Genomic DNA, 27,571 nt, shown 5'->3' with positions numbered 1-27,571 from the left:
ATAATTGGTATTACCCTTTTACATTTAAAAAATACATCTCAATATAAAAAATGTAAAGGATGATTATTCTTCCGATACACACCACCAAATGGATGGATTAGGTATTGTCAACAAGGTTGTTGTGTCTAGTGTGTGGCGGGCTTGTTAACACTGGGATACAGTAATTCAAGTTAACGGTAGAACAAATACAGTAGTTGTCTTATGGAAGCACTTCTCTAAGTGAGAGACGTGTGTATATATATATTTCTATATAAGCTATTTATGCTACCTTTTATATTCTTGATCCTAATGATATAGGCCTAGGTGTAATACAGCCGAGGTGACAGAGCAACGACCCTGGAATAAAAAACATGTGTATGGGTGGAGAGAGGGTTGGTTTTACAGGTTACCTCGCTCTGGATTTGTCAGTACTGCATGTGCTCTTGGCTGTCGTGCCGTGGCTGTGTCGGAGTCGATTGTGAGTTGAACTTGAGTATGCCTTCCCATAAGAGAGTGGCTTGCGGTCAGCTCTGGCACAGCCATGGCACAATAAAACAGGAATACAACAGGATATAATGTGATGCCTAAGATTTTTTTTTACTTGCAGTCATTAGTGGCCGTTAGAATCTATGTTCCTTTTTTGTTGGAATATAACAGGATATAATGAGGACTACATGAAATATGTTTTGCATGTAATGGACATAAAAAAAGGACTGGTCTTGCGATATATTTAGGATGTTTTCTCTTCTTTTTTACGATTCCAATGAACTGAGCAGGCTGGGCTGACATGCTTTTAGCCTTGCTAGGTCTTTCAAATATGAGCATGCATGTATAAGATTGTACTGCTATTATTTATATTATATCCAAACTATGCAAGAACTATTTAGTTTAGAAGCAGTCAGCTGGTATTCTGTCTATAATGGAGTGGCCAGCACAGTCACTGGATCTCAACCCTATTGAGCTGTTGTGGGAGCAGCTTGACCGTATGGTAAGTAAGAAGTGCCCATCAAGAGGATTCTTTGATAGACACAATTATTTATAAACTTGTTAACGTCTTGACTATATTATTATTCATTTTGCAACTAATTTCATGTATGTTTTCATGGAAAACAAGGACATTTCTAAGTGACCCAAAACTTTTGAACGGTAGTGTACTTGTGAAGGTGAAGTTGTGGATTGGGTGTTCCCACTGTGAGCAGATCTGTGGTCTGTCACAGTCCTCCGTGTGTGTGTCCACCTGTGAAGTGTTGGAGGAAGCCAGCCAGGTCCTCTTTGTTTCCGGGACGAGACAGCAGTCATCGTTGGGGCTCGGCAGTAGGAGATGCCATCAGCCACAGAGAAGTGGAAATACCCTTGAAGGGCTGCTCTTTAGGTCTCGCTCTATTGTTCTCTCTGTGACAGCTTTGTGTCAAAAGATGAAGATGGGATGACGGCAAACTTTGTGACTGGTAGGCACATCTCAGGGCTTCATGCCCTCTCCTTGTTTCTTCCTCAAAATTATTTGAAATGTAAAATTAGACAAATCCATTTTCTTAACATAAAATAAAAATAGTGGAGGGGTTGGGTAGAGGATAAGAACCTGGTTTAGGTTTAAAGGGAAGGGATAGGATACCCTAAACCAGGTTTGTAAGGGGACTTGGTTTGAGGGAAGAGGTAAATAACTTGATTAGAAAGTAGGTGATGGAAACTTGTTCTTTCGGATACTGGGAGGGGAGCGGTGGTTAGTGATTTTTGAAAGTGTGATGAATGGTCGCAGTTATTGCTTATGTTGTTTCCATTGTGTGAAAAAAATATCTATTTACAATGAAGTAAAACTGCCATTTAGGTTGTTAAAATGTCAGCTTCTACTGTGGTGCCTATCAGAGGGAGTAAGAGTGGATAATATCACAATAAATTGCATTTTTACATTTACATTTTAGTCATTTAGCAGACGCTCTTATCCAGAGCGACTTACAGTAGTGAATGCATACATTATTATTTTTTTCCCCCCTGTGCTGGCCCCCCGTGGGAATCGAACCCACAACCCTGGCGTTGCAAACACCATGCTCTACCAACTGAGCTACAGGGAAGGCTATTGCATTGCATCAGATATCCACTTTAAAATGGTTTTAAAAGTGATAAATATGCCCAATAGTTAAGCACAGAGAGGGGAGTGCTGGATAAAAATCTAGGCAGGTCAGCATGTTCCTCCCAAATCATGGGTTTCAGAGGGTAAACCTGCACCCCAGAACAGCCATCCTCTCCTCTACTGTTCTCAGTCCTGTAAGTTAATGTATGTAGTGCGTTTGTGTACGTGGGGTGTCTGTATGCCATCTTGATTGCAAGGTTTTAAACGGTCTGAAGTTCTGACATGATACCTACCCAAGTTCATACTCAGAGCGGCCGGATGTAGCTCTGGCTGTTCTAGTCGTGGCTCCTCCTTTTCTGCAAAGTACCCTCAGGTGGTTCAGGCGCTTCCTTCCCTCCCTCCTCCTGCAGCTCTATGTGGGCACTCTAGAACACTCCACAGTTGGCACACTGTGCATCATGTTTCCTCAGTGCAGGTTGTGGCAGTGTCCCCCTCCACACCAGGTGTCTTCTGTGCAATGTTGTACTGTTTGGTTGAAATGCTGACATTTAAAACACTTTAGAAATGTACAGGAGCGTGGGCTTTCTTGATTCTGTCGTGGAAGTAGTCCATATAAAAACCCTCCCGTAGGAGTCTGGGGGCATCCTTAGGGCATGTGAGGGTAAAATAAAATTAAGAAATGAGCAGACTGCAGCCCCTTATATGGGAAGTGGAGTGGCAGTTTCTCCTGTCGAGATGTGTGATTGTATCTTCCTAGATTGACTCCACCCCCAGGCATAGTGAGACAGAAGGAGTAATTTAAATAAAACCTTGGCTGTAATAGAGTTGAACACACTAACTGTAGATGTTTTACATTTACATTTTTTAAATGTGAGAATAAAATGACATTCAGTTAATAGAGATGAACATAAGTTTAATCAATATTAAATATGCCAGATTCTTCTTTAAACTCATACAGATCAAAAAAAGTGAAAGCAATACAAAAATGGATGAGCTTTTTTCCCCCCACATTTCATCCAGTCTTTCAGTTTACACTTTAGAGTTTGACTATTTTTGGGAACAATGTACATAATATCCCCTTCTCCATACTTTGCAGTGCATCAACTCATGCCCCCCCCCTCCATCTCTAGAACCCACACTTAAACCCATTTATATAATGATATACAAGGCTAGAACAATCTGTATCATTAGGCTTAAAGTTGGTGAGCAAAAGTACTTCAAATGAACAGAACACAATGAAAGACCTCAATAATGGGGATTTCTTGAACTTTGTAGCTCCTAACTAGCTTTACCATCAATAGTGCCTTGCATGATGTATTTCTCAATTTCTGGGTCAAAACCATTGCCACATTCCAATCCTATCACTTGACACAAGTCAACCAGTATGAACTAAAATGAGGAGAGGGAGTTGGTGATTGGCTTACCGGTAGACCTTATTCTATTTCACTCTCTTTCTGACCCCTGTTGATGAGCCCGTCTGATGACACTGTGCAACCAACCTCGGCACAGCGGACGTTATTAAGTGTTAAGGTAATGTCAGGCATCTTTGAATGGAAAGGAGACTTGGAAACCCATCAGAAACCAAACAATAGTATGATTCATTGAAAAAGTATTTCAAAGAAGAACAATTCATACAGAATCATCAGCTCCCGAGTTCAATTCTAGGCTATATCACAACCGGCTGTGATTGGGAGTCCCATAGGGCGGCGCACAATCGGCCCAGCCTCGTCCGGGTTACGGTTTGGCCGGAGTAGGCCGTCATTGTAAATAAGAATTTGATCTTAACTGACTTGCCTAGTTAAATAAAAGGTTAAATATTTTTTCTTCTTTAAATAAAACAAACCCTGGTGGCTATCTGACTTTGACTTCAAGTGAAACACAAAGCATGCAGATGCAATGTGGAGGAACATCTGACTGGACAATACCAAATAATGGCAACAAAATAAACAACTAAGAGAGCATACAGTAAGAGTTAAAGAAAAATACACCTTCAGAGCTCAGTCTGAGTTCAGTTAGTAACCGATTACTCTCAACAAGAGACATGGATGACTAGAGAGCTAGACGTGACCATCTCAGTTTATTAGAGATAGCAGACAGTCATATTTGAGAGGGAAAATCGGAATCAATCCATCAATTAGGACAGAAAGATCAAATGCTAGAGAGATGTCACAGTAAAACTCATCTTAAAGGGGAATCTGCAGTTGCATCATCCCTCTTCGGACTTCAGAATTAATGAAATATTCCCATTGATTCTTGAGGCATTTCTAAGTTAAATTCTTCATGACTTTAGTTCAACTGTCATAACCCATCAAAACTTCAAATATAGGCTTGTTTCACTCCAATGTTGGTAAACAAAGTAAATGTAAACAAGCACTATATATGGTTAAAACTAACCATGGTCGGTCAGTCCTTGCATCCATAGCTCTGTCAATGAATTTTGAGAGTGGTTACCTTTCTCCAGCCCTATCCCTCAGCTTTTTACTGAAACAGGGGTGGGGATTTCAATTTGTTATTGTTTCAACTGATGATTCCCTCTAAGTTATTAGCCGGCAGTTCGTATGTATGAAATCAGATTAGCATCTCCAGTCCATGGACAAACTCAACACACAGAGTGATCAATAGATGACAATGCCCAGTCTCCTTCAGAACAGACATGGGGGGTGTCCCAATACACCTTAATGGATTGCTTTCCTTGTCCCCTGTCCTTCATAGCCACTGATAGGGAAAGATGGGTAAGTTTCCATCCTTATAATTTTCACCTCATGTCCTTTGAGATCAGTGGCCATGAAGGAAAGGAGGCATCTAAAGACTAGAGAGACATGTCTCCTGAAGCAGAGAGGCCACTGTTTGGAGATGAATTACACCCAAATATTATACAGACACAAAAATGATCCTACACTACAAGGGTGAATAATAAATATGAATTATGCTTTTTAGACACAATCTTGCTTTTTTTCAGCATTCCATTTTGAGATACCGAACTTTTCAATATACATGTCATATCCCTCTTCCAACCCCTTCCTCTTCATCATCCTTCGCTCAGTTGAACAGTGTACAATCCCAAATGAATCCCTAGCCCCTCCCCCTTTTGCACTTGTGGAGATCTGAAAGGATTGCTTAGATAATATCAATATGATAATAGCTCCACCATGGCCTAGGACAGGCTATACTAGAAATTCTGCAATATTGCTTATGTCTTAAATCCAACCCTCTCAGATCTCCAGAAGTATGTAGCTGGTAGGGGCTAATGTGGATTTGGGCGTACCTCTTTCAATAGAAGCGTTGCCACTTGAGGAGTAACTGACTGTGTTCAGATGAGTGTGTTTTAGTGTTACTCCATGGTGGTCTATGAGGGACTCCTTCTGTAGTACAAAGGCATGGTGCTGTAGTGTAGTGTGTCACTTTGTTTGGACTCCGTTTGATCAATGACTTCTCTCATTGGACAAAACCCCAACCCTGTATGGACTTCAGTTGTGTTAAATTTAAAAACTCAGGTTAAGGAGTGTCTCACTCAGAGAGAAGCACAGCCATAACAATGACATGACAGGGCAGACTAGGGTTAGATGATGTTTGGGCAGTAAAGATGGCCATTAAATACAAGAAAGTCCTAGAGTTGATCTCTAAGAGCGAGAAGACGACAGGTGGTGAATACACTACAGGGTTAACTACCTCCCGGACTCCACAGGCTCCAATGAGGTGTAAGCACACACACACACACACACACACAAACAGACAGGAGTCCCATCTCCAACGGGAGTCTGACGCAACTCTATCGCCCTCTGGAGATCTAGTCCAGAACAGATCATCTCATCTCATCTCCCCTTCCTCTCTTCAAACACACACTCCCTGCCTCCTGTAGTTCCTCCAGGCTTATCTGGTGTAGTAGACTCTGTAGTAGACACTTTTTGACCTCCAAAGAGAGTAAGAGTTGTCGAACTTGAGAAGGTAGACCCCACGGCCAGGGTATTGGTGACTGCCGGCATAGACCTCCTCGTGACAGTCCCGCCGATACACCGGCACTATCTCATCCACCTGCGGCTTCCCTGCCTCTTTCTTAGCCTTCTCCTCCTCACTAGGGGGCTCACCTGGAAATAGAGGGAACACAGACCATCAGGAGGGCTGGTCAGTAACTACTGGATCACACTACAAGATTATATTCATCTGGTCTGAGGTGGCTTTCAGTGAATAGCCGCCTAGTGTTTTTCTAGCAGTATGAAAGGACCATACACATTAACAATAAGGGGCTATGTTTAAGACATTCAAAAATATTAACTATGACAAACAAGCAGGTATAAGCCCTCAGTAGAACTGTATCCTGGGTCTCGCGAAAGAACCCATAACATCCCATTAAAAATCCAGCAAGCATCTCATCTTCCGCTCCTCACCTTCCTCATCCTCGTCTTCGTCGCTGGACTCGCTGACGTGCACACTGACCGAGGCATTGGCGGCATCTGTCCACTCAAAGAAGACTCCGAAGCCGATATCGTAGTGGTCCGTGGCAAACTCCCAGAAGAGGTAGGAGCCCTCCTCGTGGGTGGGCACTCGCACTGTCACTACCTCGCCACGCCCCACCGTGATCACACTGTCCACATCCTGCCGAATCTTCTCCTTGAAGTCCTTGATCTGGGGTCGCGTCCACATGGAGGGGGCTGCTATGACCGGGGGAGAGTCTGCTAGGGGAGAGAAGGGAATGAGAGGGGTGTGTAAATATAACAGTGGCAGATTATGCACAATGTACATCCATTTCTCAGGTACAACATTTCAGAAAAATACAGGATACAAACACATTTATGATTTTGAGTAGTAAAAGTTCCTTTCATTTTCACTAGATGATGCAGTACTGGCTTTAGGGCTATACTGGCACACTGTCTCCTTGTTCTATGCATGATAACAAAGTAGGCAGAGATACTCTGCTGTAATCGATGAATGGATTCCATGGCTTGATTACAAACCAGAAATTGGCATCCTGTCCTGGCCAGCAACTTCTTAGCCAATCGAAGGGTTAGGGTGGAGTCCTTCACGTATCCCTTACACCTATTCATCCCTTTCTGATCCCCAAAGTCGCATCACCAAGTGTAGAGTAAGGCATCACATTACAATTTGGAATGCGTGCGTATATATATATATATATATACACACACACATACACTTGGCCGGTGTGAGTGCGTGCATGCATGTGTGTTTGTACCTGGCCTTTGCGTGCGTGTACCTATTGGCCCATTCTCAGTGGCCTCCTCAGCAGGCTCTAAACGCTCTGGCTCTCTGTCCATGCCCTCAGAGTGGGAGTCTGACTGGCCATTGAGCAAGGGGACCTTCTCTCTAGCCGGGAGCGCTGCAGCTACAGGCTCACTAGTGGCCTCCAGGGTGGCCTTCACCACCGCATCCTCCTGCTGCTTCTGTAAGGCTGCCTGGAAGGGTGAGGGAGGGGGAAACGGAGGGTCAATGACTGGGGCAGCAGAATTAAGACATTTCTGTATAATCTCATAATTTCCCTTAATGCTCACAAAAAAATCTCTTCATAAAAAATGAAAGAAAACACAAGTTGATAAAATCTCTAATTAGGGAAATGTTTTAGTATCAGTGTTTAAAGACGTCCTCCAGCTATTTCTGAACTTTTCCTGTTGAAAAGCGATATCCCAAGTATAAATAGGGGAGAGTGGGATAAATTGAGCCACCCTTGTTTCTAGGAAACCATACATAAAATTAATAATTTACCAAATATTTAGGAAGAGGTCATCATTTCATGGACATTGAAGGAAGAAACTACGTGGAAAAAGTGGTAAGCAAGTTGGTGAAAATCTGTTTTTTGGACTAAGTAAAATGAATTTGTGTTAGAGGTTTCATGATGCTTGTATCTCAACCAAAGTAGATACTTAAGATTCTAAGGTTCTATACATCAGTTGGGGTCTCTATAAGTTTCAATATGAGGTCCTAAACATCTCATGTAAGTGCATCCTTGTAGCTGTATGGGCTAATACCCTGAGTGTACAAAAGAACACCTGCTCTTTCCACGACAGTCTGACCAGGTGAAAGCTATGATCCCTTATTCATGTCACTTGTTAAATCCACTTCAATCAGTGGAGATGAAGGGGAGAAGACAGGTTAACTTCACTAGGGTAGGGGGCAGCATTCAGAATTTTGGATGAAAAGCATGCCCAAAGTAAACTGCCTGCTACTCAGGCCCAGAAGCTAGGATATGCATATAATTGGTCGATTTGGATAGAAAACTCTAAAGTTTCCGAAACTGTTAAAATAATGTCTGTGAGTATAACAGAACTGATATGGCAGGCGAAAACCTGAGGGAAATCCATCCAGGAAGTACTATTATTTTGAAAGGCTGTTTTTCCATTGAAAGCCTATCCACCATACAAAGACTTAGGACCCAGTTCACGATCTCTATGGCTTCTTCTACATGTGGCCAGTCTTTAGGCATTGTTTCAGGTTTCTAATCTGAAAAATGAGGGAGACACAGCACTTTCAATGAGTGGACAATGGAAATTTCCAGACATGAGTCCAGCGCACCCCTTTCTTGTTTCTCCTTTTCTATTGACGAAGCTTTTGTCCGGTTGAAATATTATTGATGACAAAAACAACCTGAGGATTGATTTTAAACACCGTTTGACATGTTTCTATGAAATTCTATTGTACTTTTTAGATTTTTCGTCTGTCTGTTGTGACCGCGCTTTGTTCCAATGGATTGCTGAACAAAACGCACCAACAAAACGGAGGTTTTTGGACATAAAGAGGGACATTATCGAACAAAACGAACATTTATTGTGTAATATGGAGTCTTCGGAGTGCAACCATAAGAAGATCAAAGGTAAGTGATACATTTTATCGCTATTTCTGACTTTTGTTACTCCTCTTCTTGGCGGCTAACTGTTTGTAATGATTTGTCTGCTGGGCGCTATTCTCAGATAATCGCATGGTTTGCTTTCGCCGTAAAGCCTTTTTGAAATCTGATACAGCGGTTGGATTAACAAGAAGTTCATTTTTAAGCTGGTGTATAACATTTGGATCTTTTATGTATGTTAATTATGAGAATTTCTGTTTTGTTGAGTTTCCCGCTCTGCAATTTCACCGGATGTTGTTTGAGACAGTGGATTATTGAACAAAAAGGTTCTTGGATTTTGGATATAAACATTTATTGAGTAAATGGGAGTCTTGAGAGTCTTGTGAGTGCAAACATATGAAGATCATCAAAGGTAAGTGATTAATTTTATCACTATTTCCGACGTGTCTAACTCCTCTACTTGGCTTGTTACTGTTTGTGATGATTTGTCTGCTGGGCGCTGTTCTCAGATAATCGCCTGGTATGCTTTAGCCGTAAAGCCTTTTTGAATTCTGACACCGTGGTTGGATTAACAAGAAGTTTATCTTTAAACCCATGTATAACACTTGTATGTTTCATGAATGTTTATAATGAGTATTTCTGTTTTTGAATTTGGCGCTCTGCAATTTCACTGGATGTTGGCCAGGTGGGACACTATCGTCCCACACCCCCTAGTGACGTTAACCTCTCTAGGGCCGGCGGGACGAAATCGTCCCACCTACGTAACAACCAGTGGAATCCTGTGGCGCGTTATTCAAATACCTTAGAAATGCTATTACTTCAATTTCTCAAACAAATTACTATTTTACAGCATTTTAAAGACAAGACTCTCGTTAATCTAACCACACTGTCCGATTTCAAAAAGGCTTTACAACGAAAGCAAAACATTAGATTATGTCAGCAGAGTACCCAGCCAGAAATAATCAGACACCCATTTTTCAAGCTAGCATATAATGTCACAACAACCCAGAAGACAGCTAAATGCAGCACTAACCTTTGATGATCTTCATCAGATGACACACCTAGGACATTATGTTATGCAATACATGCATGTTTTGTTCAATCAAGTTCATATTTATATCAAAAACCAGCTTTTTACATTAGCATGTGACGTTCAGAACTAGCATACCCCCTGCAAACTTCCGCCGAATTTACTAACGATAAACGTTCACAAAAACCATAACAATTGCACTCGATATGTCCGATTTTAAAATAGCTTTTTGGTGAAAGAATAGCCCGGCATCACAGGGCTAGCTATTTAGACACCCAGCAAGTTTAGCCTTCACCAAACTCCGATTTACTATTAGAAAAGTTTGATTACCTTTGGTGTTCTTCGTCAGAATGCACTCCCAGGACTTCTACTTCAATAACAAATGTTGGTTTGGTCCCAAATAATCCATTGTTATATCCAAACAGCGGCGTTTTGTTTGTGCGTTCAAGACACTATCCGAATGGTAAATAAGGGTCATGCGCACGGCGCATTTCGTGACAAAAGATTTCTAAATATTTCATTACCGTACTTCGAAGCATGTCAACCGCTGTTTAAAAATCAATTTTTATGCCATTTTTCCCGTAAAAAAGCGATAATATTCCGACCGGGAATCTGCGTTTAGGTAAACAGACGAAAGAAAATAAAGCACTGGGTCGACTCGGGCACGCGCCTAAGCCCATTGTCCTCTGATCGGCCACTTGTCAAAGGCGATAATGTGTTTCAGCCAGAGGCTGCCTCGATATCGTTCAGCTTTTTCCCGGGCTCTGAGAGCCTATGGGAGCCGTAGGAAGTGTCACGTTATAGCAAAGATCCTCAGTCTTCAATAAACAGAGGCAAGAAGAACAACACCTTGTCAGACAGGCCACTTCCTGCATGAAATCTTCTCAGGTTTTTGCCTGCCATATGAGTTCTGTTATACTCAAACACCATTCAAACAGTTTTAGAAACTTTAGGGTGTTTTCTATCCAAAGCCAATAATTATATGCATATTCTAGTTACTGGGCAGGAGTAGTAACCAGATTAAATCGGGTACGTTTTTTATCCGGCCGTGTAAATACTGCCCCCTAGCTCTAACAGGTTAAAGAAGGATTTTAAGCCTCGAGGCAATTGAGAGATGGATTGTGTGTGTGCCATTCAACAGCCAATTTGACAGAGCTTGAAGAATTTAAAAAAAGAATAATAGGCAAATGTTGCACAATCCAGGTGTGGAAAGCTCTTAAAAGGCTTACCCAAAAAAGACTCATAGCTGCAATCACTGCCAAAGGTGTTTCTACAAAGTATTGACTCAGGGGTGTGAATACTTATGAAAAATTAGATATTTACAAACATGTTTTCAATTGATCATTATGGGGTATTGTGTTTAGCTGGGTAAAAAAAAAAAAATTTAATCACTTTTGAATTCAGGCTGTAAAAGCAAATGTGGAATAAGTCAAGGGGTACGAACACTTCCTGAAGGCACTGTAGGTTGACAATTATTTGAAAATATGTCCGTTAATTCATAGTTATTTTGCAAAAGAAAGCCACGCATTTCAATGCATGCCATTGGAACACCTACCATATGTCATACTTAGACTAAAACTATGACTTATTGACTTGGGTAAGCTCTGGTCATCGTCTTTCAGCTCAAAAAAGTGGATTCCTACTGGTGTGGGCGTTTAAAAGACAAAAGCGATTGTGATGGTGTTAAATTGTGTTTGGCTTTAAAAAGGTAGTGGTAATATTTTATTCATTACAGAAATTTGTAGGTGGCTTGAAAGAAAACTCATTCAAAAACCAAAAATCATTCAAGGAGTTGATCTGATGTGATGTCATTGGCCTACCCACTTGCTTGAGGAAGATGGGAGGTGCATAGAATGTTGTGTGTACCTGTTGTTGTGCCAGCTGGACCTGGTAGAGCTGCTGCATGTACTGTTGGTAGTGTTGTTCCTGTAGCTGGTGTATGAGACCCAGCTGCTGCTCAGGGCTCTCTGGGTACTGCTGGGCAGCATACTGCTGGAACTGCACCGCCGTCTGGGCATTCAGTGCTGCCATGATCTGCTGTCTGCACACAGGGAGGGGGAGGATGGAGGAGAGAGTCAACTCATCACCCTTCCTTCAACGAAAACTGGACTACATAAACACTGTAGCTAAAGAAATTGATAATGTATCATACACACACAGATACACTACTCACTTCTGCTGCTCCACCCGTAGCCTCTCCTCCTCCAACTGCCTCCTCTCCTCCTCCTCCCTCTTCAGCCTCTCCTCCTCTTTGATCATCCGTCTCTCCTCCTCCTGCCTCTGTCGCTCCCTCTCTTCATCCTCCCGGCGCTGTCGTTCCTCCTCCTCCCTCCTGAGGTGAGATGGAAGGAAAGAGACAAAAACACGCCAAACTTGAGTAAACTCCCTAACTCCTAGGCTAGTTTCCACCATGTTGCTGTGATGGGCAGAAATGTCTGTCCTCCTGGACATCTTACCGTTTCCTCTCCTGCTCATCCTTCTCTATTTGGTGGGAGGTGACATAGGGTGCAAATAAATTACAGCATTTGTTCAACAGCTTGACAAACTCCACCATAGCCTCCTCCTTCTCCATGTTACCCAGAGCAGCCCACTCTTTCCTACAGAGGGGAAAGAGGGATAGTATCGTTTTTTTGTACTGTAGATGTTAAAAAAAATTCTCTTCTCACTTTTGTTTATTTCACTTTCTTTGGCAATGTAAACGTATGTTTCTCATGACAATAAAGCCCCTTTGAATTTAAATGAGCGGGAGATAGAGATGGGGGACAACTTTCTTTTCACACGGAGCTGTGAAAAATCTTGATAAAACGTGAAGAGGAAAAGCTCTGATTCCAAACTGTTTCCTCACGTTTCCTGAAACACAGCAGCAGCACTAGGGCTGGAGTGTCAGCTGGAGTTAAAAAGTCACACACACACACACACACACACACACACACACACAGGGGAGGTTACCTGCGATCATTTCCCAGGACGTCAAAGAAGCCCACCTCTGGAGAGGCGTCGAGGTTGTATGGCCCCAGTAACACCTGCTTGTGGAGGGCCACCAGACGAAGCTTCTCCTCATAGGTGGGGTGGAAGGCCTTGCCATCCTTATCTGAGGACAAGACAAACCAGCTAATGGCCTAGACTCTGCAATACACTATCAAGGCAAATAATATGTTGATCATTCATTGCTACACAGGCCTATATTGGAAATGGCACACAGAACATCGTGTTGCTAAGTGTGTTGCTAGCGAATGGTGACTGACATGTCCCTTTTACAGTGTATAGAGTCAGCAAAGAAGTTAGCCATGTCTGACCTTTGTCATAGAAAAACCTCAATTTAGACAAGATCAAATGACAAGAGAGAAAGACACGCTCTCTAAATGTGCACTTCTTATATTGCCAATGCCCTTTGGGAGAAATTAGCAATGACTGCAATGCACAGCTTCACTGAAGAATAGGAGTCCAACTTTAGAACCTGTTTACACAATGTTGTGACTGTATTAAAGCAGAAATCCGCAGATTGTGGGTGAACCTATGCCTCCCCACTTCTTGTGTAGTGTTTTCACTTTGAACAAAAACAAGGCGGTAGAGCCCTGAGCCGCCTTGGGCTGGACTTTTATGCTAGGTGTGTCTCTGTGCTAATCCGCCTACTCGAATGACCCTACTGCCCCAGTGCTGGAGAGAAAGTGAAAGTCACTTGCAACCTAACGCTTCAGCCGGCAGAAACAAAAAGAGCAGACGAAGCCAACAAGCATCATTCTCTGTTCTTGGATCTGAATCAACTCGACCACAAAAGATAAAAACAAGCAAGAAAGACTGCTCATGACCAATCCATAAACATGATAAACATTGTATTAATTTTAACCGATGGAAGAGTAACTGACATGGCCACCGTTCTAATGGACTGGTAACGTTAGATAAGTGTTGGGTTGCGTTTTTTGCCTGCTAGCTACGTTAGCTACTAACCTTAGTGTGTTCAATGTTCAAGCTAGCAGCTAACAAGGCTACCTTACATCTGAATTTGGACTGTTTTGTACTCAAAGGAATCTAACGATAACATCATGTAGCGACACTGCATAAACCCCAACAAGATGCTCAATGCTTTTACTTCAACTAGGTACGGTTAGCTAGCTAAAGTTAGATATGCAGATTGTTTACATGGTAGTCTCTCGTTTGTAGATGATAATGCTAACTAGCTAGGTGGTAAGACAGCAGTTTCTGCCCAGGACCACCCCCCCAAAATGCTTCTAGCTGTACAATTTGGTACAGAAACATGTATTTCTCTGACATTGCCAATTCCTTTATTTTTTAATTGGCAAGATTAGCAAACTTGGGTACGACATGCCAGCAACAAATGCTGACACTACAAATTCCATAGAGTGTGGAAGATGTAAAAAAATGATTGTTGTCTATCAACAATGACAAGCCACTGGTGTTTAACAACTTGGTTGCAAAATTACTGAGGATAACAGTGGCGATATTGCCACTCTTATTTGCCATATCTTCAATCTAAGCCTACTAGAAAGTCTGAGCCCTCAGGCCTGGAGGGAAGCAAAAGTAATTCTGCTGCCCAAGAATAGTGAAGCCCCCTTTACTGGCTCAAATAGCCGACCAATCAACCTATTACTAACCCTTAGTAAACTTTTTTGGGAAAAAAACATTAGACACAATGCTATTTTACAGTATACAAATTGACAGACTTTCAGCACGCTTGTAGGGAAGGACATTCAACAAGCGCAGCACTTACACAAATGACTGATGATTGGCTGAGAAATTCATGCTAAAAAGATTGTGGGAGCTGTGTTGTTTTTTCTTTGCAGCTTTTGACATTATTGATCACAGTCTGCTGATGGAAAAATGTATATGTCATGGCTTTAGACCCCCTGCTATGTTGTTGATAAAGCATTACCTGTCAAACAGAAGGGTGTTCTTTAATGGGAGACTTTCCAACATAATCCAAGTAGAATCAGGAATTCCCCAGGGCAGCTGCCTAAGCCCTTACTTTTATCAATTTTACTAATGAAATTTAACTGGCCTTGAGTAAAACCAGTGTGCCTATGTATGAGGATGATGCAACACTATACATGTCAGCTACTACAGCGAGTGAAATCACTGCAACACTTAAAGAGCTGCAGTTTCAGAATGGTGGCAAGGAATAAATTCCTGAACATTTCAAAAACTAAAAGCATTGTAGTTGGGACAAATGATTCACTAAACCCTGAACCGCAACTGAATCTTGTAATAAATAAAATGTGGAAATTGGGCAAGTTGAGGTGGCTAAAATGCTTGGAGTAACCCTGGATTGTAAACGGTCATGGCCAAAACATGTTGATACAACATTAGCTAAGATGGGGAGAAGTCTTTCCAAAATAAAGCTCTGCCGCCTTAACAACACTATCAACAAGGCAGGTCCTACAGGCTGTAGTTGTCGCACCTGGACTACTGTTCAGTCATGTGGTCAGATGCCACAAAGAGGGACCTCGGAAAAATACAATTGGCTCAGAACAGGGCAGCATGGCTGGCCCTTAAAAGTACACTAACAATAATATGCATTTGAGCCATTCTCATGGCTCAAATTTGAGGAGACTTCATCACTACTTATTTTTGTAAGAAATGTTGACATGCAGAATACTTTGAGGTGTCTGTTTAAATTACTAGCACACAGCTCGGACAACCATGCATATCCCACAAGACATGCCACCAAAGGTTTCTTCAAAATCCTCAAGTCAAGAACAGATTATGGGAGGTGCACAGTACTACATAGAACCATGGCTACATTGAACTCTTTTCCACATCAGGTAACTGATGCAAGCAGTAGAACAGGACTTAAAAAAACATTACAAATATACCATATTGAACAGTGGGGACTGTACAGACACAAAACACAGACACACACGTACACATGGATGTTGTATTGTAAATATGTGATAGTGGAGTAGTGGACTGAGGGAACACACTAAATGTATTGGGTAAAGTATTATGAAATGTAAAGTCATAATTTTAACTGTATATAACTATTAATGTTGCTGGACCCCAGGAAGAGTAGCAGCTGCCTTGTCAGCAGCTAAATGGGGATCATTAACATCTTACATCTAGATGTTCCGCTAGCGGAACACCTGCTCCAATATCCAATGATGGGCGTGGCGTGAAATACAAATTCCTCAAAAATCCGAAAACTTCAATTTTTCAAACATATGACTATTTTACACCATTTTAAAGACAAGACTCTCGTTAATCTAACCACACTGTCCGATTTCAAAAAGGCTTTACAGCGAAAGCAAAACATTAGATTATGTCAGCAGAGTACCCAGCCAGAAATAATCAGACACCCATTTTTCAAGCTAGCATATAATGTCACATAAACCCAGAAGACAGCTAAATGCAGCACTAACCTTTGATGATCTTCATCAGATGACAATCTTAGAACATTATGTTATACAATGCATGCATGTTTTGTTCAATCAAGTTCATATTTATATAAAAAAAACAGCTTTTTACATTAGCATGTGACGTTCAGAACTAGCATACCCCCCGCAAACTTCCGGGGAATTTACTAACAATTTACTAAATTACTCACGATAAACGTTCACAAAAAGCATAACAATTATTTTAAGAATTATAGATACAGAACTCCTCTATGCACTCGATATGTCCGATTTTAAAATAGCTTTTTGGTGAAAGCACATTTTGCAATATTCTAAGTAGATAGCCCGGCATCACAGGGCTAGCTATTTAGACACCCAGCAAGTTTAGCCTTCACCAAACTCTGATTTACTATTAGAAAAGTTTGATTACCTTTGGTGTTCTTCGTCAGAATGCACTCCCAGGACTTCTACTTCAAAAACAAATGTTGGTTTGGTCCCAAATAATCCATAGTTATATCCAAACAGCGGCGTTTTGTTCGTGCGTTCAAGACACTATCCGAAAGGGTAAATAAGGGTTACGAGCACGGTGCATTTCGTGACATAAAAATTCTAAATATTCCATTACTGTACTTCGAAGCATGTCAACCGCTGTTTAAAATCAATTTTTATGCCATTTTTCTCGTAAAAAAGCGATAATATTTCGACCGGGAATCTGCGTTTAGGTAAATAGACGAAAGAAAATAAAGCACGGGGTCGACTCGTGCACGCGCCTAAGCCCATTGTCCTCTGATCGGCCGCTTGCCAAAGGCGATAATGTGTTTCAGTCTGGGGCTGCCTCGATATCATTCAGCTTTTTCCCGGGCTCTGAGAGCCTATGGGAGCCGTAGGAAGTGTCACGTTATAGCAAAGATCCTCAGTCTTCAAAAAACAGAGACAAGAAGAACAACACCTTGTCAGACAGGCCACTTCCTGCATGAAATCTTCTCAGGTTTTTGCCTGCCATATGAGTTTTGTTATACACAGACACCATTCAAACAGTTTTAGAAACTTTAGGGTGTTTTCTATCCAAATCAAACAATTATATGCATATTCTAGTTACTGGGCAGGAGTAGTAACCAGATTAAATCAGGTACGTTTTTTATCCGGCCGTGCAAATACTGCCCCCTAGCCCCAACAGGTTAATGAGGTCACTGCGACACCCGTCGATAGACGTAGCTGGTAAATTCACTCTGGCTATCTACTCCGATTTCAGACCACTCGTCTAACGGGCAAATTTACAAATGCTCAACACCCGTTGAATATGGCCAGTGTCAGTAAACATTGGCCAAAAAGCATAATTAAAATTGTTGCCAGCAGCACAGTTGCCGTCACCAACGATTTGGTCTGGATGACATATAAACAGCCTAACCAGCTCTGCTAGGACGAGTAAAATGGTCAGAATGAGCTGTTCCCTCATTTCTGTCTAGAAGTAGCTAGCAAGCTAGCCAACGTCAGCAAGTTCGCTTAGGTGCTTGACAGCTGTTAGGTCAGAACGCTCGGATCAACCCTACTCCTCAGCCAGAGCCTTCCGTGTGTGCTCCAAGAGAGAATAGCTCAGAATTTACGAACGGACAATCTGACAACGCTTAGTTTAAGAAAGCCCAGAGCGCACCCTGAGCACACTCTGGCACTCTAGATTGAATTTACGAACACACCCGTAGTATAAACCAGCCTTTAGTCTTGAAATCTTTGGTTGTTTAGTACATGGCCACAAACCTTAAAGAGCTGGGTGGGGCTCAAGTTTAAGAGGGTGAGAACAATGAAGGGTGTAGACAAAGAAAAGCTCTCCAGTGGGTGTACCAAAACATTCAAGGGCCATTTTCTTCAAAGTGAGGTAACAAGTTAATCAACCATCAAAGCAGAATTACTTTCTCATTGTTCCTTAACTGTAGTGAATGATATTACAATTTTCTAGCTCCGAGTCAAATTTTATCCTATGTAAAAAACAATTTCAAATGTTGTTACATAAGACCGAATCGAGTAGGTCGGTTTACATACAACCATATTCCCAGTCACCTTGCCGTGGTTAAATGCGGTGGTTGGCGCTTTCAGTTTTGCGCAAAAGCCGCAATCAATCTATCCACGATTTTTGGTTTGGGTAGGTTAACAGTTACAGTGCGTACATCTCCTATAAACTTCCTGATGAAGTCATCACCGTGTCCGTGTATACGTCAATGTTATTCTCAGAGACAACCTGGAACATATCCCAGTCCACGTGATCAAAACAATCTTGAAGTATGGATTCTGACTGGTCAGACCAGCATTGAATAGACCTTAGCACGGGTACTTCCTGCTTGAGTTTCTGCAGAATGGAGTCGTGATCTGATTTGCCAAAGGGAGGACGGGGGAGGGCCTTGTAGCCTTCCTGGGAGGGAGAGTAACAACGGTCAAGAGTTTTTGTATAAAAATATACATTTTCCCTATCTGTGGCATCTTGGAGCAGCTTCTGGGATAAGTTAAATTGCCCTGGGGGGTAAGAATAAAAGATCTAACTCGGGAAAGTTGTATTTCTGGTCATAATGCTGTTAAATTACTGCTGCTCTGATATCCAAAAGTTATTTCCAGGTGTATGTAATAACACAAAACGTTCTGGACTAATTGAATGCATTCAGTTGTACAATTGCCTAGGTATCCCCCTTTCCTTTCCCTAATGTAATAAATAACACACAAAAAAAATACTGCAAAGTTGCTTAGGAGCTAGAAGCAGAGCTGCCATGTCTATCGGTGCCATCTTCTTGAATTTCAGCTCATGAAACTAAAACTTCACATGAAGTGTTAATATTTGTTGGCAGAAGTTACTTTTAGAATCCAAAAACATTCAGGACATAGAGATGCTCAAAGTTCACCCATTTTCCATACTTCATCATACCATAATTGTTTTTATTTAAGTCAGTTAAGAACAAATTGTTATCAACAATGACGGCCTACCCTGGATTAGACATCCAAGTTCATCACTGGAAAAGGTTAAAGGGCTAGGCCCCTTTTTTCTCTCAATTTCCGCCTGAATGACGTGCCCAAAGTAAACGGCCTGTTGCTCAGGCCCTGAAGCCAGGATATGCATATAATTGGTAACATTGGAAAGAAAACACTTAAGTTCGTAGAAATGTTAAAATAATGTAGGAGAATAACACAATAGATATGGTAGAGGAATATTCAAAGAAAAACCAACCGGAATTTTTCTTTTTTGAGAGCCCATTCTCTTAGAATGGCCAGTATAAAGGGCATACTGAAAATATCTCCCTGGATGCAATTTCTATGGCTTCCACAGGGTGTAAGCAGTCTATGTTCAAGGTTTCAGGCTTGTAACTTCAAAAATGGCGGGCACACAGTCTTGGAAATTCATGTTTGCGCACGCCATAAAGACAGGACGCACCTGCTAAAATCGGTTTCCTATTGAACATTCTTATTTCCGTAAGAAATATTATAGTTTGATTACATTTTAGGGTATCTGAGGAGTAAATAGAAACTTATTTTGACTTGTTGAAACAGTTTAGGGGTAGATTTTTGGATTCCTTTCTCTGCATGTTGAAAGAGTGGATTACTCAAATCGATGGCACCAACTAAACTGACTTTTGGGATATAAAGAAGGTTTTTATCTAACAAAACGACACTACATGTTATAGCTGGGACCCTTTGGATGACAAATCAGAGGAAGACTTTCAAAAAGTGAATATTTATAAAAAAAAAAAAAAAAAATTTTTTATCGCCAATTGAGAATTTATGAAACCTGTGCCGGTGGAAATTTTTTGGGGATCTGGGGCACCGTCCTCAAACAATCGCATGGCATGTTTGATGTAATAGCTACTGTAAATCGGACAGTGCAGTTAGATTAACAAGAATTTAAGCTTTCAACCGATATAAGACAGATATGTACCAAAATGTTTATGATTAGTTATTTGAATTGCTGACCCTCCAGTTTCACCGGAAGTTGTCCCACTAGCGGGACGCCTAGCCCAAAAAAGTTTAATGGTCTAGCTTGATTTCATTTAAAAGCTTGAAAAAGGTGTCAAAACTATGATAAAAAATATATATATATTTAGTCAGAAATGAAGAACCTTTTTTTTTTTTAAGTTGCAATCAGCAGTTTAAACTTTAACAAAGCTTACTAACTGATTTTGGTAGAAAGCTGAGGGATGGGGTTGGATAAATGAAAGCGCTCTAAAATTCATAGAGCAATGGATGCAATGACTGACCATGCATGATATCAAAATGATAAGTTATAACCACGTTGAGCCTAGTGTGGAACTGAGTAAACAAGCTTATATTTTGGCTTCTGATGGGGTATAACAGTTGAACTAAGCTCATGATGCATTTATAAGATATGTACCCATTGGGGTATGACAGTTGAACTAAGCTCATGAGGCATAAGATATGTACCCATTGATTCTTGAAGAATATTTAATTTATATACTAAAAACAAATATAAACTTGACATTTCATGAACTGAAATCAATTTTGCGCACAAATTTGTTTAAATCCCTGTTAGTGAGCATTTCTCCTTTGCCAAGATGATAACCCATCCACCTGACAGGTGTGGCATAAGAAGCTGATTAACCTCTACGGGATCGGTGTCCCTAAGCCAGGACAGTTGTTGCTCAATATGTGATAATGTGACTAGAATGACTTTGTAAACAGCCAATTCTGGGACATAGACATGACTTATATGGGCAGAAAGATTAACAAGAATTTAAGCTAACAGCAGTGTCCAATTTACAGAAGCTATTAAAGAAAAAAAATACCATGCTATTGTTTGAGGATGGTGCATAAAAAAAAAAACCCACTTCTAACGGCAACTGGTTTGATACATTCACCCCTGAAGGTAAATAATGTACTTATATTCAGTAATCTTGCTCTCATCCTGAGAGTCCCAGTGATAAAATACATTTTTATTTTCAAAATGTACAAACTGGGTTCTACAGTTCGACCACAGTGGTCTCTCTGGCTCCACACCCACCCCGCCCGGCCATCTAGATGTGAAGGTTAGTGTATTTTCTGATGGGAAGCTCATGATCCATCATGTATGACGACATTCCTGGGAGTGTGTAATAGCATTTTTGTACGGTTCTCTACAGTTATGTACTTGAAAATGTATGAATTGACCAAGTCGGCACATTTGGGCAAACTCCTGGCAGACTTGATACAAAATATTGTGTAGTTTAGTAATTCATTGGATCAGTCTGAAACTTTGCACACACTGCTGCCATCTTCAGGACAACATTGAGAATCCCCTCTCAATGCATGGCCTTTCTCTTGCATTTCAAAGATGACAGAACAAAAAAAAACATTTTTACACACGTTTTTTTGTTTGTATTATCTTTACCATATCAAGTGTGTTATATTCTCCTACATTCATTTCACATTTTCACAAACATCAAAGTATTTCCTTTCAAATATTATCAATATGCAAATCCTTGGTACTGAGCTACAGAGAGTTAGATTTGGGTATGTTCATTTAGGCAGAAAAAAAAGTCTGATCCTTATTAAACAGCATGATCATTACACAGCTGCACCTTGTGCTGGGGACAATAAAAGTCCACTTTAAAAATGTGCAGTTGTCACAGCACAATGCCACATGTCTCAAGTTGAGGGATGTGCAATTGGCATGCTGACTGCAGGAATGTCCACCAGAGATGTTGCCAGAGAGTTTAATGTTAATTTCTCTACCATAAGCCACCTCTGTCGTTTTAGAGAATTTGGCAGTACGTCCGGCCTCACAACCGCAGACCACGTACCTCCACATCCAGCTTCTTCACCTGCGGGACACAGACACCCGGACAGCTGATGGAACTGTGGGTTTGCACAACCAAAGAATTTCTGCACAAACTGTCAGAAACAGTCTCAGGGAAGCGCATCTGAGTGCTCGTTGTCCTCACCACTTCAGTGGGCAAATGCTCACCTTCGATTGTTACTGACCCATGAAGAACACACTTATCCAGCGTATGACTCCCAGTTTCAAATGTACTAGGCAGACGGCAGACGTATGGGCAAGCGGTTTGCTGATGTCAACGTTGTGAACAGAGTGCCCTATGGTGGCACTGGGGTTATGGTATCAGCAGGCATAAGCTACGGACAACACAAACAAATGCATTTTAAATCGATAGCCATTTGAATGCACAGAAATGCCGTGACAAGATCCTGAGGCCCATTGTCGTGCCATTCACATGCCAACATCACCTCATGTTCCAACATAATAATGCACAGCCCCATGTAGCAAGGATCTGTAAACAATTCCTGGAAGCTAAAAAAATAGCCCAATTCTTCCATGGCCTGCATACTCACCAGACATGTCACACATTGAGCATGTTGGGGATGCTCTGGATCAACGTTTACGACAGCGTGTTCCAGTTCCCGCCAATATCCAGCAACATCACACAGCCATTGAAGAGTGGGATAACATTCCACAGGCCACAATTAAAAGCCTGATAAACTCCATGTGAAGGAGGTGTCACGTTGCACGAGCCAAATGACTGGTTCTGATTCACACCCCTACTTTGTTTTTCTGTGACCAACCGAAACATATCTGTATTCCCAGTCATGTGAAATCCATATATTAGGGCCTATTGAAAGTATTTAAATTGACTGATTGCCTTATATGATCTGTGACTCAGTAAAAATCGTAGAAATTGTTGCATGTTGCATTTTTGTTCAGTGTGCAAATCCGCCTCCTCCACTGTAACTGGACGTATGAATGGCAGTAGAGGGTTAGCCGAATAATGGACTAAAGGAGCCCAAAGTTATTCCTTATAGAACCTCACATGTTATGTTTAAAGTTGCATAAACAGACTTACACTATATATACACAAACGTTTGTGGACACCCCTTCAAATTACTGGATTTGGCTCTTTCAGCCACACTAGTTGCTGACAGGCATATAAAAATTGAGCACACAACCATGCAATCTCCATAGACAAAGACTTTCAGTAGAATGGCCTTACTGAAGAGCTCAGTGACTTTCAATGTGGCACTGTCATAAGATACCACCTACAGTCATGGCCAAAAGTTTTGAGAATGACAAATATTAATTTCCAAAGTTTGCTGCTTCAGTGTCTTTAGATATTTTTGTCAAATGTTACTATCGAATACTGAAGTATAAGTACAAGCATTTCATAAGTGTCAAAGGTTTTCATTGACAATTACATGAAGTTAATGCAGAGTCAATATTTGCAGTGCTGACCCTTCTTTTTCAAGACCTCTGCAATCCGCCCTGGCATGCTGTCAATTAACTTCTGAGCCACATCCTGACTGATGGCAGCCCATTCTTGCATAATAAATGCTTGGAGTTTATGGGGTTTTGTTTGTCCACCCGCCACCTGCCTGCTGCCATTCCTGAGCATGCTCTGTACTGGTGGTACCCCGATCCCGCAGCTGAATCAACTTCAGGAGACGGTCCTGGTGCTTGCTGGACTTTCTTGGTCGCCCTGAAGCCTTCTTCACAACAATTGAACTGCTCTCCTTGAAGTTCTTGATGAGACGATAAATGGTTGATTTAGGTGCAATCTTACTGTCAGCAATATCGTTGCCTGTGAAGCCCTTTTTGTGCAAAGCAATGATGACGGCAGGTAACCATGTTTGCCAGAGGAAGAACAATGATTCCAAGCACCACCCTCCTTTTAAAGCTTCCAGTCTGTTATTCGAACTCAATCAGCATGACAGCGTGATCTCCAGCCTTGTCCTCTTCAACACTCACACCTGTGTTAACGAGATAATCAATGACATGATGTCAGCTTGTCCTTTTGTGGCAGGGCAGAAATGCAGTGGAAATGTTTTTTGGGGGGATTCAGTTAATTTGCATGGCAAATAGGGACTTTGCAATTAATTGCAATTCATCTGATCGCTCTACATAACATTCTGGAGTATATGCAAATTGCCATCATGCAAACTGAGGCAGCAGACTTTGTGAAATTCTCAAAACTTTTGGCCACGACTGTACAAGTCAGTCAAATTTCTGCTCTGCTAGAGCTGCCCCGGGTCAACTGTAAGTGCTGTTACTGTGATGTGGAAACGTCTAAGCGCAACAACGGCTCAGCTGTGAAGTGGTAAGCCATACAAGCTCACAGAACGGGACCGCCGAGTGCTGAAGCGCTTAGACAATTTTTAAGGGCTATCGTCGGTTGCAATACTCACTACCGTATTCCAAATTGCCTCTGGAAGCAACGTCAGCACAAGAACTGTTGAAAGGGAGCTATGTGAAATGGGTTTCCATGGCCGAGCAGCAGCATACAATCCTAAGATCATCATGCACAATGCCAAGTGTCGGCTGAAATGATTTGAAGCTCGCCGCCATACTCTGGATCATTGGAAATGTGCTCTCCTGAGCAATGAATCACGCTTCACCTTCTGGCAGTCCGACGAACGAATCTGAGTTTGGAGGATGCCAGAAGAACGCTACCTGCCCCAATGCATAGTGCCAACTGTACAATTTGGTGGAGGAGGAATAATGGTCTGGGGCTGTTTTTCATGGGTCGGGATTGGCCCCTTAGTTCCAGTGAAGGGAAATCTTAATGCTACAGCATTCAATGACACTTGACGATTTTGTGCTTCAAACTTTTTGGAATGTCCCTTTCCTGTTTCAGCATGACGATGCCCCCGTGCACAAAGCGAGATTCACCTTAAAAATGGTTTGTCAAGATCGGTGTGGAAGAAATTGACTGACCTGCACAGAGCCCTGACCACCACATTGAACACCTTTGGGATTAATTGGAACGCTGACTGGGAGCCAGACCTAACTGCCCAACATCAGTGCTGGACCTCATTATTGCTCTTGTGGCTGAATGGAAAGAAAGTCCCAGCAGCAATGTTCCAACATCTAGTGTAAAGCCTTCCCGGAAGATTGGATGCTGTTATAGCAGCAAAAGGGGCGACCAACTCCCTATTAATTCCCATGATTTTATGCCCATAAATGCCAATGAAATGAGATGTTCGACGAGCAGGTGTCCACATACTTTGTCAGTCTGAAAGAAGTCACAGTAAAAAAAGGATGTAAGGCTCTACAAGCCAGAACGTTGAATAAAATAATATTTGAGTTTACTTTACTGGTCGTCCGTGCTGTTGGTCCTTTTACCGGAAGGTAGTGGAGATCAAATGTCCACAGTAAAGTATTGTTTATTCGACTTCTTGAGGTGCCAAGATAATCTAGCGCTTGTATCTAGTAAGGTATTTCATGAGATGTACAATATGTAAACAATAGCCGAATGTAATCAAACTTTGTAGACCGAAGGAAGTTACCTCGCAATAAGCTGCTAGTGCTTGTTAAATTTGCCAGCTGATTGTGTGGGATAATGTTCTGTCTGTTTTTTACATTTCTTAAGGACTCTTGGAAGACTAGCCCTTGGACTAAAATAACTCCTAATAAAATGTAAATCAACCTCAGCCATTAATGACATATTGTGCAAGTCGTGAGCAAATTGCATTGGTATTGAAAATACAAACCGGAAATAGAAAACCGATATACAGACCAGTGTACTGAAAGTCTGGTTACTAACACTACTCCGTGGATACTTTGTCTCAGATTACCTCCTACATAAGGACAAAAACTGCAGACAACAGGAAAAGTACGTTAAAATGAAGCTAATTCAACCAATGTTTGACCAATGTTTTAAAAGTGAGCCTACAGGTTAGATATGATTCGTAGAGGCTATGTTTGAAGGTGAATTGGCTCTGGAAGCCAAAACAGCCAAATACTCCATCTAAAATGTATCGGTTGTCAATTGCGGTATTGTTCTAGAAACATAAATCCCTCTACTTTCATATATGCAAAATACACACTTACTGTCCTGTTTTAACACAGTTGCTGCCAACCGTATTTTTCAGTAACACGCTTGTGGCGTCCATCTTCCGTTTATACACAGGTGTTAGGAGATGCAGATCGCTAATTAGCACAGGTAGTCGACTGTAAACACGGGCAGTAACATGGAGATATGGCAGTGGGGCTCGTAACGATACTCCCCCATACAGAAGACCCTTCGTCCAATGTGTAATGGAACTGAGACATGATCATGGGTTAGTGGAGGGTGTGTGCCTGCCACATACCAGTCAAACTAGTAACTGGATTCTCATTCACTAGACTCTAGAGACTGACAGCTAGCTAGCTACGTGGAGGATCCACATGACCATATCGACACATTACATGTCAAGTTAACTGTCGCCTCATCTTTAATCTGGACTATAAACATTACAGTTAGCCCTTTATTCTTGCGTTGTCTGAACAACAAGAGACACCATCCAGCAATCATTGGAATTCAGAGATTCTGATTGATGAAAAACCTCAAATTTGCTGTGGCATTTTGTCAGTTAGCCAAGCATCATTAGCAAGTGGCTAGCTAGCTAACGTTTAGTTAAATGTTAGTTAGTGCACCGCAAGAAAACAATGAACACAGGGATGAAAAAGCTATCTAACGTTACCTAGTCAAATCGTGAATAAATGCTATTATACATTTTTATTATCAAATACGAATAGAAAATACCTTTGAAGAATTTCAAGGCTAGTCTGTATAGCTCCAGCAAACCAAAGCCCCATTTCCTCTCTATCGTGGTTTTGGAAGACTCGCCTTCTTCCCTATCGTCGGTGGTGCTCTGGTCCTCGGTATCATGCTCGGGGTCAGGTTCAGCGACTTGCTCGCCCTCGGGATCGGGGCTGAGGGTGAGGCCGTCGATGGAGACTTCGAGCCGGCTAGAACTGCCATTGTTGAGGTCGGCGCTCTGAACCTCTGTCGCCATCATGCAGAATGTCAGCTGCCTGAAGCGGCCACGTACCTACTTCCGTTTTTAGCGGAAGTTCCGGTAGATACTGTTACAAGATGTAAATAATGACGTACCAAGACAGGACCTAATGCTGCATTCAAAACAACTGGGAAATCGGAACTCGGAAATCTCAGATTTCAGAACGTTCAAAACAACTGGGAACTCGAAGGGGAAAAAAATCCGACCTGAAGATCACTGATGTCGTGATTTGACCTGTTTTTTTTACTTCCCAATTGATATGAAAGCACCATAAGCAACAGGGCACATGGGGTTGAGAGAACATTGGCCAGTTTCTCTGAGTCAGGTGAAGAAGAAAGCGGAAACTGAGGTTGTGTTTGAAACTGCTAGTGAGTCAGGTGAAGATGATGCTGAGGTTTGACACGCCACCGGGGTCTAACAACTGAGGATAATAGGGGACGATATTGCCACTCCTATTTGCCATCTCTTCAACTTAAGCCAACTAGAAAGTGTGTGCCCTCAGGATTGGAGCAAAGCAAAAGTCATTCCGCTTCCTAAGAATAGTAAGGCCCCCTTTACTGTTTCTAACAGCCAACTAATCAGCCTGTTACCAACAC

General features: G+C 41.7%; 1 protein-coding gene across 4 annotated transcripts; it reads right to left on the bottom strand.

Annotated features, from left to right (window-relative positions):
• Positions 1-2,939: 2,939 nt before the first annotated feature.
• LOC115174460 (Golgi resident protein GCP60) lies at positions 2,940-27,013 on the bottom strand. Of its 4 annotated transcripts, none has more exons than XM_029732998.1 (8): positions 26,720-27,013; positions 12,820-12,961; positions 12,327-12,467; positions 12,044-12,202; positions 11,737-11,911; positions 7,236-7,455; positions 6,433-6,720; positions 2,940-6,132 (listed from the first exon to the last, which is right to left on the bottom strand). In XM_029732998.1, exons 1-8 carry the CDS (start codon positions 26,973-26,975, stop codon positions 5,918-5,920), a joined length of 1,596 nt encoding a protein of 531 aa, XP_029588858.1. In that variant the 5' UTR covers positions 26,976-27,013; the 3' UTR covers positions 2,940-5,917. The 4 variants fall into 4 exon arrangements, with proteins under 4 accessions (XP_029588858.1, XP_029588859.1, XP_029588860.1 ...); XM_029732999.1 differs by having other exon boundaries at positions 6,433-6,717; XM_029733000.1 differs by having other exon boundaries at positions 7,257-7,455.
• Between the last annotated feature and the right edge of the window lie 558 nt (positions 27,014-27,571).

This window comes from Salmo trutta, chromosome 35 (assembly GCF_901001165.1).
Source record: "Salmo trutta chromosome 35, fSalTru1.1, whole genome shotgun sequence".
NCBI lineage: Eukaryota > Metazoa > Chordata > Actinopteri > Salmoniformes > Salmonidae > Salmo > Salmo trutta.
Note: the sequence above shows the minus strand (reverse complement) of the source record. Positions and strands in the feature narration are given on the sequence as shown.

Excerpts from the sequence above, each read along its gene's own strand:
- LOC115174460 (XM_029732998.1), bottom strand. The coding sequence starts at position 26,975 with ATGATGGCGACAGAGGTTCAGAGCGCCGACCTCAACAATGGCAGTTCT. Across the intron at positions 12,962-26,719 it reads AGCCTTGAAATTCTTCAAAG|ATAAGGATGGCAAGGCCTTC; the intron begins GTATTTTCTATT and ends TCTTGTCCTCAG. Across the intron at positions 12,468-12,819 it reads GTCCTGGGAAATGATCGCAG|GAAAGAGTGGGCTGCTCTGG; the intron begins GTAACCTCCCCT and ends TCCCCTCTGTAG.